Consider the following 23,764-nt stretch of genomic DNA (forward strand, 5'->3'; position numbering starts at 1 on the left):
GAAGGGAGGTAAAGGCTCATGTGATTTGGTATTGTGCACTTTAAAGTTTTATGGCCATGGTACCTCCCTTGGGAGGATGAAGTGCAGGGAGCATGCATAAGCACATAAAATTACAAAGGTTTTATAGTGTGTAATTAATACAGAACTTTCTGTGAACTTGCTTTTAGTTAAACCCTTTTTGTTTTTTGGTTTCGTAGCAAGGTTTTTTAAAAGTTTAATTTTATTTTGCTATTAAAATTTTGCAGTCAATTTTTAAGTTTTTCAAGTTTTTATACTGCTTATAGAAATAGAGGATAGGCATTATAATTCAATTGGTTGTGTAGTTCATGGACCAAAAATGATTTAATATGCTAAAACTCTCAAGTTCTTCCCTATGGGAAGATGTAGTAAATTTTTTAGATGTTATTTCTGTACCCAGTATTTCCCTGTTAAGATCTTTTCCTTGAGAAGAAATGTGTTAATCAGATGAAAAGTGTTTGGAGAAGATTTTATTATGACTGTAGAAGTGTTTTTTATTCTTTTATGTTTTTCACATGTTCAAAAAAATAGTCTATGCTAAACAAAATTGTAGTAAATGACTGGAAAAATATACTACTGTATTTCACTTTCAACATTCTTAACTAATACCTGTATGCCTATATAAGGTTGTTTAATTGTAAGGCATTTAAAATTACTGAATGTGACAGTAAATTCTCTAGGGACCTATGCCTGGAGGAGAATTAGAGATTATCTCATTCTCCTTGATTTGGGAAAGCTGAAAATATTAAGTAACTTACCCAAGGTCACACAATCAGAAAGTAGCAGAACTGGGCCAGAATCCTGGGCTCTTGACTTGGAGTCCTTTCTTACCTTACTGATATCAGAGTAAGTCATTTCACCTGTGACTTTCTGGAGCAAATTCAGTCTTCAGTATTTTAATATATTGCTCCTTGGCACCCAGTTATGCGTTGTACCTTTTGGATGTTGGGGCTTCCATTTGGCATTAAAAAAAAATTGGAGTGGGTAATTTGAAACTCTGACCTAAATGTGTCAAACCTGGCAAGAAATTAGGAGCCAGGCAAAGGGACTTTGTTACAGGAATGAAACAAGAAATGATATGTAAATAAATAAGTGAATGAAAAAAGGAAATGATCTCTTTTAGAAAGTATTGGGGAGACTGATTATCAGATAGACATACCATCTAGTCTGAAAGTAAGGAGCTTTTCCCTCACTGATTTAGAAGAGTTATGTTTTGATGAAATACATTAATCGTATAGATATATATGTAAATCAAATTAATTAAAAGTGTATGTTTTTAGATTTAGGCTAGAAAGGCGAGCCTCTGTATTACCTAGGCAGCTAACTGGAGGTTTAAATTCCTTATATGCATAAGATTTGTAATTTTCTTTGGACAGGATAAGTCTCATTTGTATTCCAGGGGATGAAGGTGTATTATCAATAAAGTAAGCAGTCACATTTTATTATAATTCCTCTTTTCTAAAAACCTTAAAAGCATTTTCAGCTGTTAGTAGAAGATTTCTAGGTGTTGTGAGTTTAAATCATTTTATAGTTTTGATGTACTTCATGGAAACCTGGTGAAAGACCCTTTAAAAGCAACGTTCTGTTTATGGGCAGCTGCTGGGGTGTATTCCCTGTTCATTTGCTCGCCATGGAGCAAAAAGCTCAATCTTATTTTAGAGCCTCTTGACCAGATTCCTGCTGCCATCTATCTGATAAGCGTGTAAATGAGTTTTGTTAACTAAGAGTAATAAGGCTCTTGGTCTCCCAGTGACTAAAACTCAGCTGCTGTTTCTGACCTTGCCAGTGTACTTAACAGGAGATTTTCTCTATGATCTTCTCTGAATTTATTGTTTTCTTCTTTATAGATGATCATGGGAACAGCAATAGTAGTCATGTAAAAATCTTTTTACCGAAAAAGCTGCTTGAATGTCTGCCGAAATGTTCAAGTTTACCCAAAGAGAGGCACCGTTGGAACACTAATGAGGTAGATAAATTTCTATTTTTAGGGGTACAATTTTTTTTAAGGGCAAACTCGCTAGGTCATTTTGCATAGTGCTACTTTATATTAGCTTTAAATTCAAAATAATGAACTAGGAAATTGTAAATGAGAAGAATACTTAATTTGGATTTGACAGAAACCAACATGTTTTTTGACCTGTCTCTGATCTGCTTGGCTTGTGTTGAAAACTATCAAATGTGCACGCTGACTTACTAAGGTAGCATGAGTTTCTGTCTTTGTGTTTTCTTGCATTTTGGTGTGTTGCATTTGGTGGTTGACTCTGTTCGCATCTCAGTTAAACCTTAGTTCTTACGTTGTCATGAATTGATAAGGGTACAGCTCCAGTGTTCTACAGAATGTGCCGTGTCTTGACAATGTGAAGTTTCTGTAGAATTTGGAAGGGCAGGGTTCTTATTAGCAAAACAGCTCTTGTCCTCTCTGATGAAGAAAGTTTGCATGGAGAATTAACTGGTTTACCTTAACGGTAGGAATCTGTATTAAGGATGAAGGCTGTATAGTAGGTTGTTGATCTGACATTCAGTTAGAAGGAAGACTGATGAAAAAAAGTGAATCAGGGTTTATTTTGTTGGATGATGTTTCCTTTTTTGGTGAATCTTAATCTGGAAGTCTTAATATTAGGGGTGGATTGCTTTGTCATCTTTTTTATTTTGAAATCTGACTATTTCAATTTAGGGTAATACCCATTTAGTGTGGTGATGAGAATTGGGTCTGTGTCCATCATGCTGGGAATTCTATTCCTTTAATTCAAATGGCTGGGGTTATTGGTTTTGCAGAGTTGGTCTCAATCAATTCATGTTGCTGGTTCAACATTTATCAGTACTTCCAAGTTAAGTTATACATACAACGCCCTGCCCTGTATTGGGCACTCAGTTTTATTAAGATACAAGAAGAAAATAGTGCTGCCTATTTACCCTTATTTTTAAAAAATTGTTTTCTCAAATTCTTGACTTACAGTGCTTTTGTTTTGAGTTATGAGGTTATGTGAAAGTCTCTTCACTTATCTTAGTTTACAGAGTTAAATACTCACTAGAACCTCATAGTTTTGTTACCTTGTCTCAACTGATTTTAAACTTCTTTTAAGGTATGTATATTTTGATTATTTGAATAAATTTTATTCCCCCCTCAGACAGAATACTTTTGTTTTGACCAACAGCTAGTTTGGAGGCCTGTTGTTTTAATCAGTCATCTATTAACTGTTTGAAACATTTTAGACATGAAAACAAAGTAAAGGTGCTGAAAATTAGTCCTAATCGTAGATCATTACTCTGTCAGCAAAATAGTACAATTTGGGAGCCATTCAGTAAGTCAAAACTAGGTCATGAAATATTAAAGAACTCAGTAAGTTGCTTAGTAATCCCTGAAACAGGATTTGATACTATGTTATTATACATTAGTTCTAGTTTTTTTATAAATGTAACAAAACATAATTTTTTCAGTATTATCTTTTTATGTAATTGGCAATTTATTTTAATTATGACTTGAAATTATATTTGAAACCAGCAATTGCTTAGTGAATTAAAGTTAGTGGTCTTAAGAGTCTTACAAAGCTGTAGGTAACAGTGTCAGAAATTTAGTTGGTAGATTATTTAGATGAGGGGTTTCAAAACTTTTTTGGAACTTTTGAGCACAGCCCTTCAACTTTCACACATTTGTTTACCTCTGAATTATTTACGTGTTCCACCTTACTAATATTTTAGATACATTATGAAACACCCAATAAGGAATTTTTATAGAGGACAAAATTAAGAGGCAGATAAGAAGTCGTTCTGCATTTTCTCCTAGGACCCAGTACACCTATAGCCCCTCGGAGACCACTAGTTTAGGTCCCAGTGTGGCTTAAGTTCAAGTCCTGAGAGGAGAGACTGCATCCCCTTCCGACTGGTGCAGTGTGAAAATGGGGTCTGAGAGATGTGGGGTGTTCGCGTGAGCTGTCTGTCACTGCTGCTGAAATGCGGGTAGAAGAGCCGTGTGCTCCTGTGGAAGGCAGGGGCGTGGCAGGGGCGTGGCAGGGGGGGCTCGGCTGGCAGGGGCCAAGGCGCACGCCCTCTTCCCTTGCCATCGGTTGTGCTTTCGGTGCTCTCCGTGCTGAAAACCGACAAAAACTCCTGCGACAGAACTGAATTCAAAGGTTGGCCCATATTTCTGTGTGGAGGACTTTGGCTTTTTTTTCTTGTTGATTTTTGGCTTTAGGAAAAAAACGGGAATCTTGGAGTGACAGCAGGAGTTTTTAATTCTGTAGGGTGTTACGTGGTGATGGTGACATGTCATTTTTTTTTTTTTTTTTTTACTGGCTCGGATAATAGAAACAAAACAATTAGTACTCCTGTGAAAGTACTTGTTTCTCTGACCTGGCTGGGTTTGGCATTTTCCCATGTCTTTCAGCCTGCTATCCTTAATGTCACCACTGAGACCTGAAGCGGGTGTGTCGCAGTGGGGCTTTGTGGCCCCGGGTAAGGCGGAGTCAGTCACGTTCAGGCAGCATTGCCCGTGGAATCTCTTCAGTCGTTCAGGGAGTAGAGTGTAGCCACCCCGCTTTGCGAAGGGCCCACCCTCGCCTTGGGGTTGGGGTAGCTTGCCGTGTTCTGGCGGAGGACCCCGTGAAGGAGTAGGCTGCTGTTTAGGAGCTGTGTTGTACAGAAACTACATTCCTGTTGATCCCACTTCCTGGGACCAGGCACTTGCACTTGGGAGGGGCATGTGGCACCAGCGCAGTTGCGAGCACAGCCGATGTGGGTGTTTTCCATCTCACTCTCTGCACAGCATCTGTTCGCCAAGTAGACTGGCGGCCGGGGTTGCCTGTATGAGATGTCAACTGTCATCTTTCTCTGTCACCCATGTTCTCTCTCTCTCTCTCTCTCTGATGGGTGTATACAGTTGAGTTCCTGGGTATAATTTGACTCCTCTGTACTTTTGAGGCAGTCCTTTCCTCAGACCTGTGTTGTAACATCTGCGGTTACTTGAGAAAACCCACCGTGTATACTGTGCATGTGCATCCATTGAGAGAGGGAGGGCGAGATGGTGCTCTTTCACGTGTCGCCGCGTATCAGCACCCGCTCCCTGCTGGTGACTGGGTGCTGTGTATCGTTAGTTCTGAGCCTTATAATGATATTGCAAGGTGTGTAATGTTTCCTTTTACAGACGAGGGAGTGTGGGTAGAAAGTGGTGAAATAATTCGGTCAAGGTAGCACACTTGACAGGGCCTGTCTCTCTCTGTCTGAGCTTCATTTCTTCTACGTTGCTGATTAATTCTTGGGAACATTCATTCTACTGTGTGTCGTCTAGGCTTTGAATTAAAGACGCATAACCCTTAACCACATTAGCGTACCTGTCAGATCCATTCTGGAATTTAGTTTCGGATTAAAAAGAGTTAATATAAGATTAGTATTGTGGGTTCACATGCAAATTTGGTAAAGCTGAAAGTCACTGAAGAGGAAGGCTCTTAGAAGATAAGACCGATTTTAGGGCCTACGTAAGCACTTTTAACCTTTTCTAACTCACTGGAATAAGTAAGATCTCCTGCCCTTCTTGAATGTTATTTGCAATTGCAAAATAACTGTTGTATCTAAAAACAAATCAATTTTAGATTATGCTTTCTCAGCCATAAACACTCTTTTCCCAGGTTCTGAAAACAATATGGAGATGGTGATGATGGTCATTATGGCAGCTAACATTTATTGACCATCTACTGTATGCTAGGCACTGTTGAGTTCTTTCTGTGAATAATCACACTTACTCCTTGAACTAATACTATGAGGTAGGTTTTGTGATTATTCCTACAATATAGATGAGGAAACTTGAGCCACAGAGATGTTAAAGTACCTGAAAGTGGTGGCCTTGGAAGTCCAAGCCTATAGCCTGATTTTGGAGTCCATACATTCTACAGTTCTGTCCCGAAGAACGATTTCAAATAAGACTTTCCCAAGATCTCGTGCTGTTTAGTGACTTCTAATCCTTTTGTTTTTATTCATTTGCTGCTTTTTTCACTTTGCATTTTCCAGTATTATACGTAAACTTAATGTATTTTTTCCTGAGGATTTAAAAAAAAAAGTAGCAAACACTCATTTCTTAGGGAAGGAGTTTTGATTCTTAATAATGAATATTCACACGTGGGCTCTGGATGAGGAAGAAAATATATTAAAAAATAGAAATTTTGTACCTGTGCACAACTGGAGGGTTGATAGGCTTGACTTTTATATCCTGGGCAGGAGAGAAAGAATGTATTAAACACAGAGCACATTTGTTAAAGAACCAACTCTTATTTCATAATCAGTTTGGTATTCACATCTTCATTAGGTGAACTATTACAATTTTCTGCATTTTAAGTTAATATTTTTAAAGCCCAGAGCCAGAAATAATTATGCTAATGCAGCTTTCTGATTACACAAATGACTGCTTCATAATTACACATATTAGTGCTCCATGTATGTTGTCCAGACTGAAATTCCTTTTGTTTAGTCATTAATTAGCTGTTTGACTTAAAATGCAACTACTGCATTCCCCACTTGCTGGATCTGGATTTCAAATGGCAGTCTTCCAAAGCCAAACTAATGCAGCATCATGAACCTTTTATAATGAAAATGTTCTCCTTACCTATGTTCAGATCATTTTTGTGTGCTGCTATTTTTGAACTATTAATGCTCTTTCTTTCATTTGTTTTTTCTCTAATACAAAGTTTCTCCAGAGTAAGCAAACAAACAAGAATTCTAGTTTGTATTGATCTTAAAGAAAGTTGCAGCACAGGTTTGTAGTTAGTGATAGCTTCAGAGATTTTCATGTTAAATGCATTTTTTTAATGGTAAAAATGTCTGTCGAGGGAGCAGTACGCATACAGACTGATGCATTCTCAGCCATACCAGAGAAGCTGAAGAAGAAAAACTCCTTGAGTATAATGCTTTTCAAAGGGAGAGAATTACGGTTTTAAGTCCTGAATACTTTTTTCCCTCAACTTTTTATATTCAAGTAAGAAAAATGGACTTTATGACTTTGAAAATTGTTAAATTATATTTCATTTCTGTTATTTTGTTTTAACAACAAGAAGCCACCTTACTTTAAAAAAGTTTTAAAATCATTTTTTTGTATAGGCATATATTCTTGAGTATTTTTGTATTTTTTTAAATTTATTTATTTATTTTTTTTGCCGTACATGGGCCTCTCACTGCTGTGGCCTCTCCTGTTGCGGAGCACAGGCTCCGGACGCGCAGGCTCAGTGGCCATGGCTCACGGGCCCAGCCGCTCTGCGGCATGTGGGATCTTCCCGGACCGGGGCACGAACCCGTGTCCCCTGCATCGGCAGACGGACTCTCAACCACTGTGCCACCAGGGAAGCCCTATTTTTGTATTTTTAATTTTTGTATAACTTATAAAGTCATAGATTTAGGGCTGTAATTTTTTCATTGATTGGTTTTACTAGTGTATTTACATATTATCTTTTTGAAACATAGACCCACATTTTTGGGGGCTCATTTAAGACTCTTCAAATTTCCAAGATGTGAGCTAAACTGAAAAATATTTTTATACTCTGATTATAAAGGTGAGTGAGATAGTTTGGCAGTGTTAAGGGCTTTTTAAAATTTAATTTATTTATTTTTGGCTGCATTGGGTCTTCGTTGCTGTGCGCGGGCTTTCTCTAGTTGCGGTGCGTGAGCTTCTCATTGCAGTGGCTTCTCTTGTTGCGTGCAGAGCACAGGCTCTAGGCACACGGGCTTCAGTAGTTATGGCACGCAGGCTCAGTAGTTGTGGCTCGCGGGCTCTAGAGCACAGGCTCAGTAGTTGTGGCACATGGGCTTAGTTGCTCCGCAGCATGTGGGATCTTCCCGGACCAGGGCTCGAACCCATATCCCCTGCATTGGCAGGCGGATTCTTAACCACTGTGCCACCAAGGAAGCTCCAGTGTTAAGGGTTTGACTGGTCCCAGGTCATTCTCTGAGGCCAGGCAGGGCTTTTCTGGTTAAATCACAAAAAGGAAAATGCGCACATGACCCACAATACACAGAGCCAGGTTTTAAGAGTGAAAGCATTTGATTTTTATATATGGCACCAAATTTGTAATTAAATGTTAATTTTGTGGCAGTTGGATTAACCATAATCCCTCTGTTTAACTTAGTATGAAGTGACGTAAATGGATACTGAGATCCAAATGAGCACAGGCCTGTTTGTCAGACAGCCTGCGTCACCTTGGCGTTGGTGGTAGCAAAGGTAGCAGCAGAGGGTGCTTTGGAAAGCTGGAGGCAGCACGTCCTTCCATGTCAGTGAGGGGAGACAGGAGAAGAGAGATCAATACAGATGGGGTTTAGCTCTGAGGAGCAGTAAAAGAAGCAGATCTTATTACCTGCAGAGAGTGGGCTAGTGTTTATAAAATTGGAATAAGCTGTTAAAGAAATCCTTATTTAAAGGAAGAATATTTCTGTAGACCCAGCACAGTTTGACCTAAACTATTTTTATTATATTACTTCAAAATGTAGCAATAGAAGAATATTTGGCCCATACTCAGTGTTCAGTAAATATTTGCTGGATGAATGAAATATGGAAAAGCACAAAAAACTCAGGATAAATTTCTTAATTCTTAGAATTCTTCCGTGAATATAAAACTCAAATAGATATATACATTACATGAAAGAAACCACAAAACTAATAAAATTTATATTAAGAACATTAGTTCAATGCAATGGATGATGTTTTGCCCAAACTAAATTGGCTCTTGCAACATGAATATAACCCTGACTGTTCTTAGGCAGGTTCTTTTGAATTTGGCACGTGGCACTACTGTGTGCCCTGCAGTTATCCCGCCCCTCCCCCACTGGACTAGTCATAAACAGCTTTTTGCTCAGCAAGCCTTTCTCTAAGTCTGTCATTAGGCCTTGGCACAAATAATATCATTTAGTCTTAAGTTCACTTCTTGTTTTTCTCATTAGTCCAAGAACAACTTAAATGACACTACTGGATACCCCTGCCACTGTAATTGCAAACCACAGACTTGAGCAATGAATTCGCGTGTTAGAATATATTTGTTATAGGTTTTACTTTTTCAGATTGTGAATTAAGATGTGAAATGAAAACTTTCTTAGTGAACCCAAGGATCACTGATGTCTTGGAAAGGATACAGAGTTGGCAGGTTAGAAACAGATATAGTCTTGGCTCTGCCCCCAGTCAGCTGAGTGTTAGGTAAGATACCTGCTAAGCCTCTTTTGTGTCTTTGGTGGTCGTGTGAGGTTATGCTTTGAGACCTTTACAGATTTGTCTTAAGCCCAGCTCTCCAGTTTTAGAGGCTAGATCACTGTTGCTTCTAGAATTGTTTGAGAGTGCCAGCTTGGGAGTTTACTTTTTTTTTTTCTTTAACATCTTTATTGGGGTATAATTGCTTTACAATGGTGTGTTAGTTTCTGCTTTATAACAAAGTGAATCAGTTACACATATACATATGTTCCCATATCTCTTCCCTCTTGTGTCTCCCTCCCTCCCACCCTCCTGATACCACCCCTCCAGGCGGTCACAAAGCACGGAGCTGATCTCCCTGTGCTATGCGGCTGCTTCCCACTAGTTATCTACCTTACGTTTGGTAGTGTACATATGTCCATGCCTCTCTCTTGCTTTGTCACAGCTCCCCCTTCCCCCTCCCCATATCCTCAAGTCCGTTCTCTAGTAGGTTTGTGTCTTTATTCCTGTCTTACCCCTAGGTTCTTCATGACATTTTTTTTTTAAATTCCATATATATGTGTTAGCATACGGTATTTGTCTTTCTCTTTCTGACTTACTTCACTCTGTATGACAGACTCTAGGTCTATCCACCTCATTACAAATAGCTCAATTTCGTTTCTTTTTATGGCTGAGTAATATTCCATTGTATATATGTGCCACATCTTCTTTATCCATTCATCCGATGATGGGCACTTAGGTTGTTTCCATCTCCAGGCTATTGTAAATAGAGCTGCAATGAACATTTTGGTACATGACTCTTTTTGAATTATGGTTTTCTCAGGGTATATGCCCAGTAGTGGGATTGCTGGGTCATATGGTAGTTCTATTTGTAGTTTTTTAAGGGACCTCCATACTGTTCTCCATAGTGGCTGTACCAATTTACATTCCCACCAGCAGTGCAAGAGTGTTCCCTTTTCTCCACACCCTCTCCAGCATTTATTGTTTCTAGATTTTTTGATGATGGCCATTCTGACTGGTGTGAGATGATATCTCATTGTAGTTTTGATTTGCATTTCTCTAATGATTAATGATGTTGAGCATTCTTTCATGTGTTTGTTGGCAGTCTGTATATCTTGTTTGGAGAAATGTCTATTTAGGTCTTCTGCCCATTTTTGGATTGGGTTGTTTGTTTTTTTGTTATTGAGCTGCATGAGCTGCCTGTAAATTTTGGAAATTAATCCTTTGTCAGTTGTTTCATTTGCAAATATTTTCTCCCATTCTGAGGGTTGTCTTTTGGTCTTGTTTATGGTTTCCTTTGCTGTGCAGAACCTTTGAGGTTTCATTAGGTCGCATTTGTTTATTTTTGTTTTTATTTCCATTTCTCTAGGAGGTGGGTCAAAAAGGATCTTGCTGTGATTTATGCCACAGAGTGTTCTGCCTATGTTTTCCTCTAAGAGTTTGATAGTTTCTGGCCTTAAAAAAAAACCAAAACAACTCTTAATCATCCTTTCATTTATTTTTATGTTTAAGGTGTACAATTCAGTGGTCTGTAGTATGTACACAAAGTGGTGCGCCCATCACCACCATCTAATTCCACAACATTTTCATCACCCTCTGGGGGTTTTCTGTCCCTCTGGCCTTGGTGGAGTCGGCACCTTCAAGGGGCAGGCAGCCTCTCTTCAGGGGGCTGCCTGTTCTTCTTTGGTATCTTCTCCAAGTTTTCATACCCGTCTAGCACTGGAGTTGACAACTGAAGAGATTGTGCTTTTACCCAGGTCTTAACGTATAGCTGTATCCTGACATTGTTTTTTAAAATGTTAAAGTGCAAATGAGGATGCATTTTGGACCCACATTTTTTTTTTTTTTTTTTCTTGCGTTATGCGGGCCTCTCACTGTCGTGGCCTCTCCCATTTGCGGAGCACAGGCTCCGGACGCGCAGGCTCAGTGGCCATGGCTCACGGGCCCAGCCGCTCCGCGGCATGTGGGATCTTCCCGAAACGGGGCACGAACCCGCGTCTCCTGCATCGGCAGGCGGACTCTCAAGCACTGCGCCACCAGGGAAGCCCTGGACCCACATTTTTTAAGTTGGATGGTAGGGGCTTGTAGAGTTTTCAGTTGCATTAAAACTCTGTATATTCTGTGGACTCTTTATCGATGGGCTGTGTGGGGATAAAAGAGCCCACTGCTTTCAGTAATGTTGGGAGATTTTGGTGGTGGTGACTCCCATGAGGAGAAGCTGAGCCCCACTGAAACGTCAGCTAAGACAGAAGAGGGAAGAACACCTGGAAAGGCTGGCATTCTTAAAAAAAATTTATTTATTTTTGGCTGTGTTGGGTCTTCGTTGCTGTGCGCGGGCTTTCTCTAGTTGAGGCGAGCGGGGGTTACTCTTTGTCGTGGTGCACGGGCTTCTCATTGCGGGGGCTTCTCATTGCGGTGGCTTCTCTTGTTGAGGAGCATGGCTCTAGGAGTGCGGGCTTCAGTAGTTGTGGCTCTTGGGCTCTAGAGCGCAGGCTCAGTAGTTGTGGTGCACGGGCTTAGTTGCTCCGTGGCATGTGGGATCTTCCTGGACCAGGGCTCGAATGTGTGTCCGCTACATTGGCAGGCGGGTTCTTAACCACTGCACCACCAGGGAAGCCTAGCATTCTTTAGCTTAGTGATTTTCTTGCCGAGCTGGCGCGTCAGAATTACCTGGAGGGCTTGTTAGAACCCAGATTGCTGGGCTCCACCCCAGCGTTTCTGCCCTAGTAGGTCTGGGGTGGGGCCTGAGAATGGGCGTGTCTAACGTGTTCCAGGTGAAACTCATCAAGATGAGGAATCCCAGCCTCCCCGACATGTATTCTGAGCAACTTCACTTGGCTTTAGTCTCAGCCTTGCTACCCCTCAACCACTCAGGTATATTTCAGTGTGCGTTGGCTATATGGGATGTAGTTATGCTTTCTAGAGTCTTTTTCTCATGTCTCATGTGCCTAGAAGTCAGGAAATGCAGTTATTTTTTGGGTATTTACCTAAAGTAATATAGGGAGCCCTTTTTAAAGTATGGATGGCAGTGGTAGGGGTATGTGGAGGCATATTCCAATTTTTGTGACTTTTTTTTTTAAGAGGGAACATGAAAGATAATCTCCACCCCATCCCCTCCTTCCATCTCCATTTGGCCCAGATAGCTGAAAACAGCCGAACCCTAAAGCTGACAGCATCTACCTACTTACCTACCTACTTGTCTACCACCTTCCAGTCTTTTTAATACTACCTACCAAATGTTTCTAATGATGAATTATGTTGTCTTGGTGATTATGAAATTCTGTTGGAGATTTTAAAAGAAGTTCCTAAAAAAATAACCTGTTTTCTAGTTTTAATGCTTTTTAGAAGCCTGGGGGAAAAAAGAAAAAGTGCAAAAAGAATTCCTTTCTAGATGGATGAGAAACCACAGATGGGCTGGGGTGAATGTGATGAAAGATAAGTATGTGTTTGGGAGAGTGTTTTCTCTGTTAGGGAGAATTTTATGGGCAGGATGTGTGGATTTCATGGAGCTTTCTCATATGCTTCAGTGGTTGTGTGTTCTCTGTTCTGGTGAAGAGTGTAGAGTTGAAATAAATGTAACATTTAAAGAACTTGCTGTTTACATTTGGGGAGGAATGTGGAAAGTGGGAGAAGAGAAGCTCCAGCTCTGGGGAATTGAACAGGGTTTAGTGGGTGTGTGTGCGCGTCCAGGTCGGGCAGCTGCGGTAGAACCAAGGTGGAATTCTGAGGCAAGCTTCATTTAGCGCTGAATTCACTTTACTGGGATTCCAAAGGAGTTGATGGAAAAAAGGGAAAGGTTCCTGTGTCCAAGAAACCAGGAAGCTGAAAAGTAGCTTGACCTGGGCTGGAAACTAGAGCCACCTGAGCCTGAAGTTAAAGTGAGCAGGTGCCTGAGGGGCTGGGCTCCAGGTATAGTCACAGCCGAAACCCTTGAACCCAGGCCACGCCTTCTATTTTTTGCTGTTTTTTATTATTAAGATTTAAGTTCTAGAGTGGTTTAAGGTTCACAGCAAAATTGAGGGGAGGGTACAGAGAGTTCCCATACGCCCCCTGCCCCCTCATTTGTTCACTTTCTCCCACTGTCAACATCCCCCACTGGAGTGGTACCTTTCTACAGTCAGTGAACTTACGTCGTCGACATGTCATCATCATCCAGAGTCCATAGTTTACATTACGGTTCACTCTTGGTGTTGCACATTCTGTGGGTTTGGACAAATGTATAATGACGTGCATCCATCAGTGTAGTTTCATACAATGATTAGATTAGTTTCACACAATGATTTGATTAGTTTTACTGCCCTAACAATCCTCTGTGCTCTGCCAGTTTATCCTCCCAGCCCCTGGCAACTGCTGATCTCTTTATTGTCTCCACGGTTTTGCCTTTTCCAGAATGTCAGAGAGTTGGAATCATACAGCACGTAACCTTTTCAGATTGGTTTCTTGCCCTTAGTAATATGCACTTAAGGTTCCTCCATGTCCTTTTATGGCTTGGTAGCTCATTTCTTTTTAGCGCTAAATAATACTCCATTGTCTGGGTGAACTGCAGTTTATTTATCCATTCACCTGCTGAAGGACATCTTGGTTGCTTCCAGGTTTTGGCATTTATGAATAAAGCTGATATAAACATTCATGTTCAGGATTTTGCATAGACATAAGTTTCCAACTCCTTTGGGTAAATATCGAAGAGTGCAATTGCTGGATCGTATGGTAAGACTATGTTTAGTTTAGTAAGAAACTGCCAAAACTGTCTTCCAAAGTGGCTGTACTGTTTTGTGTTCCCACCAGCAATGAATGAGAGTTCTTTTCGCTCCGCATCCTTACCAACGTTTGGTGTTGTCCGTGTTCTGGATTTTGGCCATTCTAATAGGTACATAGTGGTATCTCATTGTTGTCTTAATTTGCATTTCCTTGGTGACATGTGATGTGGAGCATCTTTTTTTTTGTTTTTTATAAATTTATTTATTTAAAAAAATTTTATTTGTTTTTGTCTGCGTTGGGTCTTCGTTGCTGCACGTGGGCTTTCTCTAGTTGCGGAGAGCTGGGTCTACTCTTCATTGTGGTGCGTGGGCTTCTCATTGGGGGGCTTCTCTTGTTGTGGAGCACAGGCTCTAGGCACGTGGGCTTCAGTAGTTGTGGCACACGGGCTCAGTAGTTGTGGCTCGCGGGCTCCAGAGCACAGGCTCAGTAGTTGTGGCGCACTGGCTTAGTTGCTCTGGGGCAACTTCCCAGACCAGGGCTCAAACCTGTGTCCCCTGCTTTGGCAAGCGGATTCTTAACCACTGTGCCACCAGGGAAGTCCCTCAAGTTGATTTTTGTGAAGGATGTAAGGCCTGTGTCTGAATTCACTGTTTTTGACACATGTATGTCCAGTTATTCCAACACTATCTGGAAGTGTTGGAAAGACTGTTTTTACTCCACTGTATTGCCTTTGTTCTTTTGTCAAAGATCAGTTGATTATGTTTACATGGGTCTATATTTGGGCTTTCTATTCTGTGTTTCACTGATCTATTTGTCTGTTCTTCGGACAGTATCGCACTGTCATGATTATTGTAGCTTTGTAGTAAGTTTTGAGATCGGATGGTGCCAGTCCTCTGATTTTGTTCTTCTCATTCAATACTAAGTTGGTTATTCTAGGCCTCTCCTTGTAAACTTTAGAATCAATTTGTTGCTGGGATTTTGATTAGGATTGTGTTGAATCTATAGATCAAGTTGAGAAGAACTGACAATAGTGAGTCTTCCTATCCATGAATATGGACTATCTCCATTTATTTAGTTTTTAAAAATTTAATTCATCAGAGTTTTGGAGTTTTCCTCATATAGCTCTTATGCATATTTTGTTTTTATACCTAATTCTTTTTTTGGGGGGTGTGCTAATGTAAATAGTATTGTGTTTTAAATTTCAAATTTCGCTCGTTCATTTCTGATGTATAGGAAAGTGATAGACTTTCTATTATTAATCTTGTATAATCGCTTATTAGCTCCAGGAATTTTTCAAGAAGCCAAGCCCCCGAAAGAGAAACCATCATTTTGTGTGTAGCTCATGCCTGAAATAGTTCTTTTTTTTTCCCTGCGATACGCGGGCCTCTCACTGTTGTGGCCTCTCCCATTGCGGAGCACAGGCTCTGGACGCGCAGGCTCAGTGGCCATGGCTCACGGGCCCAGCCGCTCCGCGGCATGTGGGATCTTCCCGGACCGGGGCACGGACCCGTGTCCCCTGCATCGGCAGGCGGACGCTCAACCACTGCGCCACCAGGGAAGCCCAATAGTTCTCTTTTAAAGAGGTCAGTGGGTATCACTGTTGGGAAGGGGGAAAGTCTCAACACAGAAGGTCAAGGACAAAGTGTTGAGAGGTCACACCCTCTTAGTGCGCTGTGTGGGGGACAGAGAAGCTGCCAAGAGGGAGGCTTTCCGATGTTACCTGGGGTTCTTATTTAGAAAAGGCTGCAAAAGACTGCTTTTTCAGAAAGAGAAGGGGGAAAAACACTTAAATACAAGTTTAGAAAGAATTGAAAGAAAGGGAAGATGTCATCTGCTTCCCATTTCTGAGGAAGGACACATTAAAGTAGCTTCAGATTAAGCAGGGTCTGTAAAGTTGAGGTCAGAGTGTAGTCATTTCCCGTTTTCCCTGACATGTCTTTAAACTATGTGGTGACAGGCTCCCCTTTCCTGGCATCAGAAGACCAGTTGTTAATATGCATTTTAAAGTTTTATTTTATTTTTGTGCTGTTGAGCAAAATTTAGACTTCCTAACTCTAATCATTTAAGAATCATTTTTGTTAAATGCTTTAATTATTATCAATCAAGACTTTATATTTAAGCATTTTCCAGTAATTTTTAACAATCCACTCCTCAGGCAATTCAGAGAACCTGCTGTGTGGTGATTATGTATCTTTTATTTCATAAATGAGGATAGTGAGACATAAGTGTTTTGGAATTAGCATTGATCATCATCTAATATAGCGTATAATTTACTTCTTTTTATTGTGTATTGTGCGGCTGCCCCTGCTAGGCTGTCAGGTCCTGGTGGACGGGAATCCTCATGTGCTCTGTTCACTGATGGATCCCAAGAGCTTAGAATTAACTTAGGGGCACCTACTGGGTGTTCAGTGACTGTTCCTTAATTGAATGAGTGCGTGAAGAATCCAACAACAGGTACTGTTTAGGTCTCTACTCAACTGTGCTGCTAATACGTCATCCCTGAGTGCGACAGCCCGGCTTAGTGATAGTCATTGGTGTCGCCAAACAGATCTACGGGAGCTGCCCCTGAAGAACTTGAGACCTGGAGGAGAGGGTGGGAATGTGTGCTCCCTGCACGCGAGCAGCTTCCAGCTTCCCTCCGTCACAGGAGGGAGGATTGAGGCAGCACGCTCACTTCTTTGTCTCAGACCCTGAGGTTCTCTGCGTCAGGGTGAGTGAGGGTGAGGCCGGAAGCAAGGCAGGAAGCCTTGGGGGAGGGAGGACTTTCCCCACCCCGACCTCACACAGTGCAGCCCAGGTTGAAAGATGGCCAGGTCACCCGGAAGCCTGCCATCAGAGAGGAACAGTTGACTTTCTGATGTAAGTCTCTTCAGACATATTCCTGTGCTGATGCGGGCATATATTTTATTATTTGTTAACTCAGAATGGGTTTACTATACATGTAGTTTTGTAGCCTGGCTTTTCTCCTAATATGTTGCGTATATCTTGGGCCTTTTGGACAGTGAGCCACAGCATCGTGTTTATTGACCTCAACATGCTGGTATTCCATTGGGTTTCATGCCTTCATTCATGCCTTCGGCAATATTTTTGAGGGCTAATATGTGCCAGGCACTGGTTGAGGGTGCTAAGGATCCCAGACAGCCGAGGTTCCTGTTGTCATGCAGCTTATAGTTTAGAAGGGAAGACAGTACACAAGCAAGTAAGTAGATAAGAATTTCAGAGAGTGCTAAGAAGAAAACAGAATACTGAGGTATGAGCACATGAGGTGGGTTGGTTGTGGAAAGCCTTTGTTAGAGGCATTTGAGGGGAGATCCGAATGATGAAGGAGGGCTGCTTGAGGATCTAGGGGAACATTTTAGGCAGAGGGAATAGAAGTGCAAATGCCCTGAGGCAGGAATGCATTTGGCTTGAGGAACAATATAGGCAACATTGTGGCTGGAGCAGAGTGGACAGTGGGAAGATGAGATCGGCAGGGTAGGCAGGGGCTGGATCCTGAAGTGCTTTGTAGGCACAAAGACTTGGAATTTTACGAGTAACAGGAAGTCATCAGAGGCTGAACTATCAGGAGGTGATAGGCATGATGTGGATTCTTTATTTTCAAAGCTGTTCTCTGGCTGCTCTGTGACTGACGGGGAAGCAGAGAGACCAGTTAGAGGCTGTTGCAGTAATTGGCAATCTTGGGAAGAGATGATGGAAGCAGTGGAAAAGGTGAAAAGTGGGGTGTCTTTTGGAGGCAGAGGTGTCAGGACTCATGGGATTGGATATTGGGGGGTGGGGGAGGAGAGATCAAGACAGGTTCCTCATTTGCAGCCTCAGCTACCGCACTGGTGCTGGTGTTCATAGCTGAGACAAAGGAGGCCGAAGGGGGCGTGGCGGGGGTGGGTCACGAGTGCTCTCCCGGGCTGTATCGACTGGAGATGTCTCTTAGACGCTGAAGTAGCTGTGCTGAGTGGGCCACTGTCTCGAAGCCTGAGTGAGGTCCTGTCTGGAGACATAAATTGGAGAGCTGCTAGACCGGATGAGATCACTCTGGGGCAAAAGATGGATGGAGAAGGGAGGAGATAAGCCCTGAGTGGAGCGGGGGGAGCCAGCCACACAGGCTGTGGAGAGCCAGGGAGTAGAGGGGAACCAGGCAAGCGGGAGCTGGGAGCCGGGAGAAGGAGGGGCCAAGGTGGCTGTATTGGTTTTCTATTTGCTGCTGTAACAAAACAAAATGACCACAAACCGAGTGGCCTAAAGCAGCGCAGATTTACTGTTAGAGTTCTGTAGGTCGGTCAGCCGTCTGGCAAGGGTCTCACTGGGCCAGAATCACGGTGTGGCCAGGGCTGTGTTCCTTCCTGGAGGCCCCAGGGGAGGCTGTTCCCTGGCCTGCTGCACCTTCTAGAGGCTGCTCACTCTCCGGGGCTCGGGGCCCCTCCCTCCCTGTTCAAAGCCATCGACGTGGGGTCTCTCCAACCCTGCTGTGCCTTCACTTCTCTTTCTCCGACCTGACCTCTCTCTTCTCCCTCTTCAGTTTTAAGGACCCCTGTGGTTCCATTGGTTCCACACAGATCGTCCAGGATCCTTTCCCTATTTTAAGGCCGGCTGATTAGCAACCTTAATTGTTCTATATTTACAGGTTCTGGTGATTAGAACATGGCTATCCTGGGGGGGGGCACTGTTCTTCCTGCCACAGAGGGTGTCGTCAGAGGGCACGGAGTAAAGTCAAGTCAAGTGAGGGTGGGGCCGCCACCGCTGGGTTTGGGCACTGGGAGGCCCTTTGTCACCCTGGTGAATGGTTCCAGTGGAATGTGGGTGGAAGAGCCAGTGAGGCGAGGATGGCAGGTGTTAAGGATTCTTCCGGGAGTTTTGCAGTGAAGGAGAGAAAGTTGTGCCACGAATTCCAGAGGAGCAGCGTGTAGTGGGAGCCCTAATGTAGCACTGAGGTGCGGGGAGGCCTCTCTGAGGCAGGCATGAGCGTAGTGTCTGTTGGGATAGCTTACCTGAATGAAGAACCCAGAGTCAAACCAAGACATGGTTTATAGAGATGAAGGTATCTGAAGAAAGAATTAATGTGGTTATTCCGAAATAAGAAGCAGACGTACTGATGACTCTCTGCTTGCCCCTGGGTCAGTGGGCAGAGCCCTGGTCAGCGGTGGCGGTGCCTCACCATGTCAGGTGCTCTGTCACCCCACGGGCGGTTGGCCACATTTCTGAAGTCGGCGTGGAACTCGTGCCTTTTATCCCTTGGGGACCGGCTGTGGTCTGGCCACGACTCAGTGCTTCGGTGAGAGTGTGTCCTATGTGCAGTGCAGAGCTGCAGTCCCTTCCTGTCCTTTCCTTATTTCATTACGTTTTAATGACATTCATACCCAACAGTATTTATCGAACACTAGGCTCTGGGGAAAACAGGGGCGAACCAAACAGATCCCTGCTCTGTGGAGCTTGCCTTCTGGAGGACCTGTCTCAAACGAATGGGTACATCCGAAGCTGTCATAAAGCTGTCATCTCCCTGGAGACGAAGCATTAAGTTTGCGCGGTCCACTCTCTTCTGGAAATCTCAGGTGCTCCAACCAGCTGGTGGACCCTCCGTTTACCTCGTGACTGTGGCACCTGCTGGAGGTGACCTGTGTTTCCTGCTCCTTACCCGCAGCTGCCCACGGTTACCCCCGCTCTTAGGAGCTAATTCCCTGATCCCCACTTACGCTCTTTCTCTGAGAGGTATTCTTTTCCTTTCTTTCTTCTTTCTCCGGCTTAAATTCCAGAGTTCATAGTACATAGTCACTCTCTTACAGGTACCTTGACTCTCCTGCCCTTCTCTCCTCCTCCTCTCACATCGAGCTGGACAAATCCTGATCCCGAATGAACCCTACCTGCTGGCTTCTCTGTGCCTTCACCCAAGCAGCTCAGTGTTGCTGGAGAAACAAGATAAAGACTCAGACTTGCATCTCTCCGTAAATTCTTGATCCCCAGCGTCAAGTGGGCAGTGACCACTACCCACAGTTTTGTGAGATTCCCCTCCAGCCGCGCGTGTTCTCACTCTTCACAACCACGTCATACTGTCTGCATTCTTCATGCTAGACCACCCCTTCGCCGTCATCACCACCCCAGGGCCTCTCAGCCCCTGAATCCCCCTCAGCATTAGCAGATAAAGGCAGCGGGTGCTCTAGAGCTTCCTGCCACCAAGCCGGGACTGTGTCTTCCCTCCCTCTGTCAGAGGCTGGTCTGTTCACATGAGCTCTGGACCTGGACCCTCTCCTCTCCAGGGACTTCAGTCCGGCGGTCGTTTTGTGTTCTCCTGCATCATCAGTCCCTCTGTTTGTACCAGATCGTTCTGATTCACGTACAGAGGTCTTCTGGGTGTGCCCAATCTGCAACAGAAAATAAACAACCTCCTCTCCATCAATAGCCCCATTTTAAAATCCTCAACATCAAAACTTCTCAAGAAAGTAATCCACATATTTCTTCCACTTTATCGGTTTCCAGTTATTCTTCACCTATTCCTGTCCCCCCTCCCTCCGCTGCCCAAAACTGCCCATCTTTTCCAACATCATACAAATCGCCAAACCCAGGAGACACGATCCTCACCTTATGCAGCCTCTTAACAGCTTTCAGCGTGGTTGCCCCTCACTTCCTCCCGAGATGCTTCTCTGTGCTGACACCCTCCTCTGGGTGTTCCTCCTGCCTCTCGGACCCCCCCACCTCCCCGCAATCAGATCTCTTTTCTCAGTCCAGCCTGTCCAGGGTGAAGTTCCCTGGGGCTTCTGCCCTCCACGTCTCTTCTCATACAACGTTCTCTCTTTAAGTAGTTTCAGCTCCTAACAGAGCTCAAAATACTGTCTACATGTTTCAAATTAAGCCCTGACTTTTCCTCATTTACTCAGATGCCTTACTTGCACCTCAGACATAATCATCCAGAAGTGAACTATCGGTCTTTCCCCAGATCTGCTGCCCCTACAGTGGTCCTTATTTTTTATTTCACCACCAAGAGCAAGTGCAGCACCAAACCCTATCAAGCCGCCCTCCTCCTCTCTCTGTCACAGGGTTTCTCGGGCTCTTTTGCATTCGAGTGAGGAAGCCTGTGGACACGTTTTCAGAATCAGTCTTGAATAGTTATAAAAATCTTAATGAAACACAGATTTGTGACATGATGCTATATATACTTCTTAAATGTTCTTAAATAACAGATCTAGTGGTGGGTCTGTAGCTGCCATAACTTTGAAGTAATGATAAACACAAATGATACTTCATAGTAATGATAGCAACTGAGATTAAAAAAGAGTCAGATTCAAAAGTCACAGGTACTTTTTGCTGTAAAACTCCCGTATTGCTGAGTTGTTGCCTGTATTCACAATTAAACACAATATTGTATTTCATTTGGAGGTTACTGACATAAGGGTGTAGTTCTCTTCTCATCCAAGTTCATGGACCCCCTGTTCTATCTTCACTTGTTTAATCCTTCCAGTTCCTGTCGTCACTGTCACCGCTGCCCACCTGCACGTCCACAGGAGCCTCCTACGTGCCTGCCATGCCTCGACTCTGGACCTCCTCTGGTTCATTCTCCCCACAGCAGCCAGAGTTACCTTTTTAAAATAGTAAAATGCAAATCAAATCACGTTTCTTCCCCAGCTTGCACTCTTCAGGAGCTTTCACTGCTCCCTGGATATAAACTCAGGCACATTAAGGTGCCCGGCGGAGCCTGCCTCTCTCTAGCCTCACCCGGGGCCCTCCCTCCCTCCCACGCTTGCTGAGCTCCAGCCACCCCTCCCCGCTTCCAGGTCTTCACCTGTGCCTGGCTCTTCCCCACCTCAGGGCCCTGGAACATGCTGTTTCCACCCTTAGTTATACTCAGTAATCTATTGAGTATACCGCATGACGGTGTTACCATAAACTTAGCAGCTTTAAACACCATATGTTTTTTACCTCACAAGTTTTTGTGGGTCTGGTGTCCAGGCCCGGCTTAGCTGGGCCCTCTGCCTTAAGGCTGCAGTCAGGTTGTTGGGCAGGGGTGGAATCTTATCTGAAAGCTTGATTGTGGAAGGAGACTCTTTGTAGCTAAGGAGGTTGTCAGCGGCGTTTATTTCCAGGTGAGCCAGTGGACTGTGGACTTCATTGTCTCACTGGTTATCAGCTGAAGATGGCCCTCAGTGCCTCTTTACCTGTGTCTTCCTAACACGGCCACTTGGCTAAAAGCCAGCAAGTGGGAGAGAGTCCTAGCAAGAAGGATGCTACCGTCTTATGTGATGGAATCACACACATGCTCTCCCATCCCTTGGCTGTGTTCTGTTGGTTAGAATCTATTCACGGTCACGCCCGTGTTCAAGGGAAGGCGTTTGCACAGGAGGTCAGGGTCATGGGAGCCACTGTAGAGCTGGTCCAACCTCCTCCCACCCCACCCTCCAGCCACACACCTATACTTGAAAGAAGAAACAAATTTCCACATGCCTCTCTGGAGAAACGCCTCACATACAGAATCCCTGTGGTCAGGCCACTGTGTGCCAAACTGTACACGACACACAGGAGCTGAATCTACCTCTTTAGGAATTTGTGGTCCTGAAGACGTCAAGGAGGAGTGTTCAAGGTAGTAGATTCAAACAAGGGGGAGAGGACGTCTTTCTCAGATTTCTCCTCATTCCTCTTTTCTTTCTTCCTTTCATTCACCATCATGTACACAATTCCTACCATGTGCCAAGTGCTGGGGTTAGAAACAGGAGGGACACGACAGGAGCTTGCAGTTTGGAACTGTGTTTCTCAGTTGAATACTTGTATTTTTGAACCGGAAGGTCTGGCAGTTTTCAGACTTAAAAAAATTTTTTTTCGAGTGTTTGAGCCATTCTTTCCAAACATAAACTTATGGGTAAGCTGATTCTGTAAAACAGATGAAAGTGGAGATGCTCTGCTTGAAGCTGGGGAGTGGGGCCAGCTCTTCTCGCTTGGGCTTCTGGCCGCCTCCAGCGGCAGCTGCCTCAGCCAGCTCTTAACCCTGGCTGTTAGCAAGCAAGGTTAGAACACAACTGCTGTCGTCCACGCCGGCACTGGAGCGCAGGAAGCTGCCGCCCAGAGTGGGAGACCAAGTTAGTGCAGACCAGGTCCATGCACGCTCTGGACCAGCGGCTCTCACATGGGGAAGGTGCTGCCCCTTCAGAGGGTGTTTAGCAACAAGTGGGATAGCTTTTGGGGTGTCAGAGTAAGTGTGTGTGTGGGTGTTCCGTGAATCTGTGCAAAGTGGTCAGCATGCCCCCTGAGAAGCCCAGTCCTGCTCCTGCTCCCAGGCCCGCGCTCTGTCTCTGTGTTGGCGGTTCTCACCCCTGGCCGCGTGTTAGAGTCACCTGGACAGCCTTTTTTTTTTTTTTTTTTTTTTTTTTGGCTCCGTTGGGTCTTTGTTGTTGCGCGCGGGCTTTCTCTAGCTGTGGTGAGCGGGGGCTACTCTTCGTTGTGGTGCACGGGCCTCTGATTGCAGTGGCTTCTCTTGTTGCGGAGCCCGGGCTCTAGGTGCGCGGGCTTCAGTAGTTGCGGCACGCGGGCTCAGTAGTTGTGGCTGGTGGGCTCTAGAGCGCAGGCTTAGTAGCTCTGTGGCATGTGGGATCTTCCTGGACCAGGGCTCGAACCCGTGTCCCCTGCTTTGGCAGGTGGATTCTCAACCACTGCGCCGCCAGGGAAGTCCTGAACAGCTTTTTAAACATACCAGGGCCTGAGCCCCACCCCTGAGCAATTAAACTGAGGTCTCTGGGGTGGGGCCCCAGGCTTGGGGTTTTAAAAGCTCCCTGGGAGATTCTAAAGTGCAGCCAGGTTGGGAATCACCGCCTTAAATCTGTTGACTGCTTTCAGGAGAAGTCTTCACTGTAATTAAACAAATTGTTGTTAAAAGTAAGCAAAAGGAAATCTGGAGGGGAACATCTGTAATAGATAAGTGGG

The 23,764-nt window shown here is 43.9% G+C and overlaps 1 protein-coding gene across 2 annotated transcripts in view; it reads left to right on the plus strand.

The window, feature by feature from the left end:
- Nucleotides 1-23,764, plus strand: part of CAMTA1 (calmodulin binding transcription activator 1) — a 927,002-nt gene that overhangs the window by 32,262 nt on the left and 870,976 nt on the right. For both annotated transcript variants that reach the window (XM_007453302.1, XM_007453304.1), the window contains exon 3: nt 1,866-1,984. In XM_007453302.1, coding sequence (XP_007453364.1) covers nt 1,866-1,984 — 119 coding nt within the window. The remainder of the gene's footprint in view (nt 1-1,865; nt 1,985-23,764) is intronic.

Source organism: Lipotes vexillifer, unplaced genomic scaffold, assembly GCF_000442215.2.
Source record: "Lipotes vexillifer unplaced genomic scaffold, Lipotes_vexillifer_v1.1 scaffold575, whole genome shotgun sequence".
In the NCBI taxonomy this organism is placed as follows: Eukaryota; Metazoa; Chordata; class Mammalia; order Artiodactyla; family Lipotidae; genus Lipotes; species Lipotes vexillifer.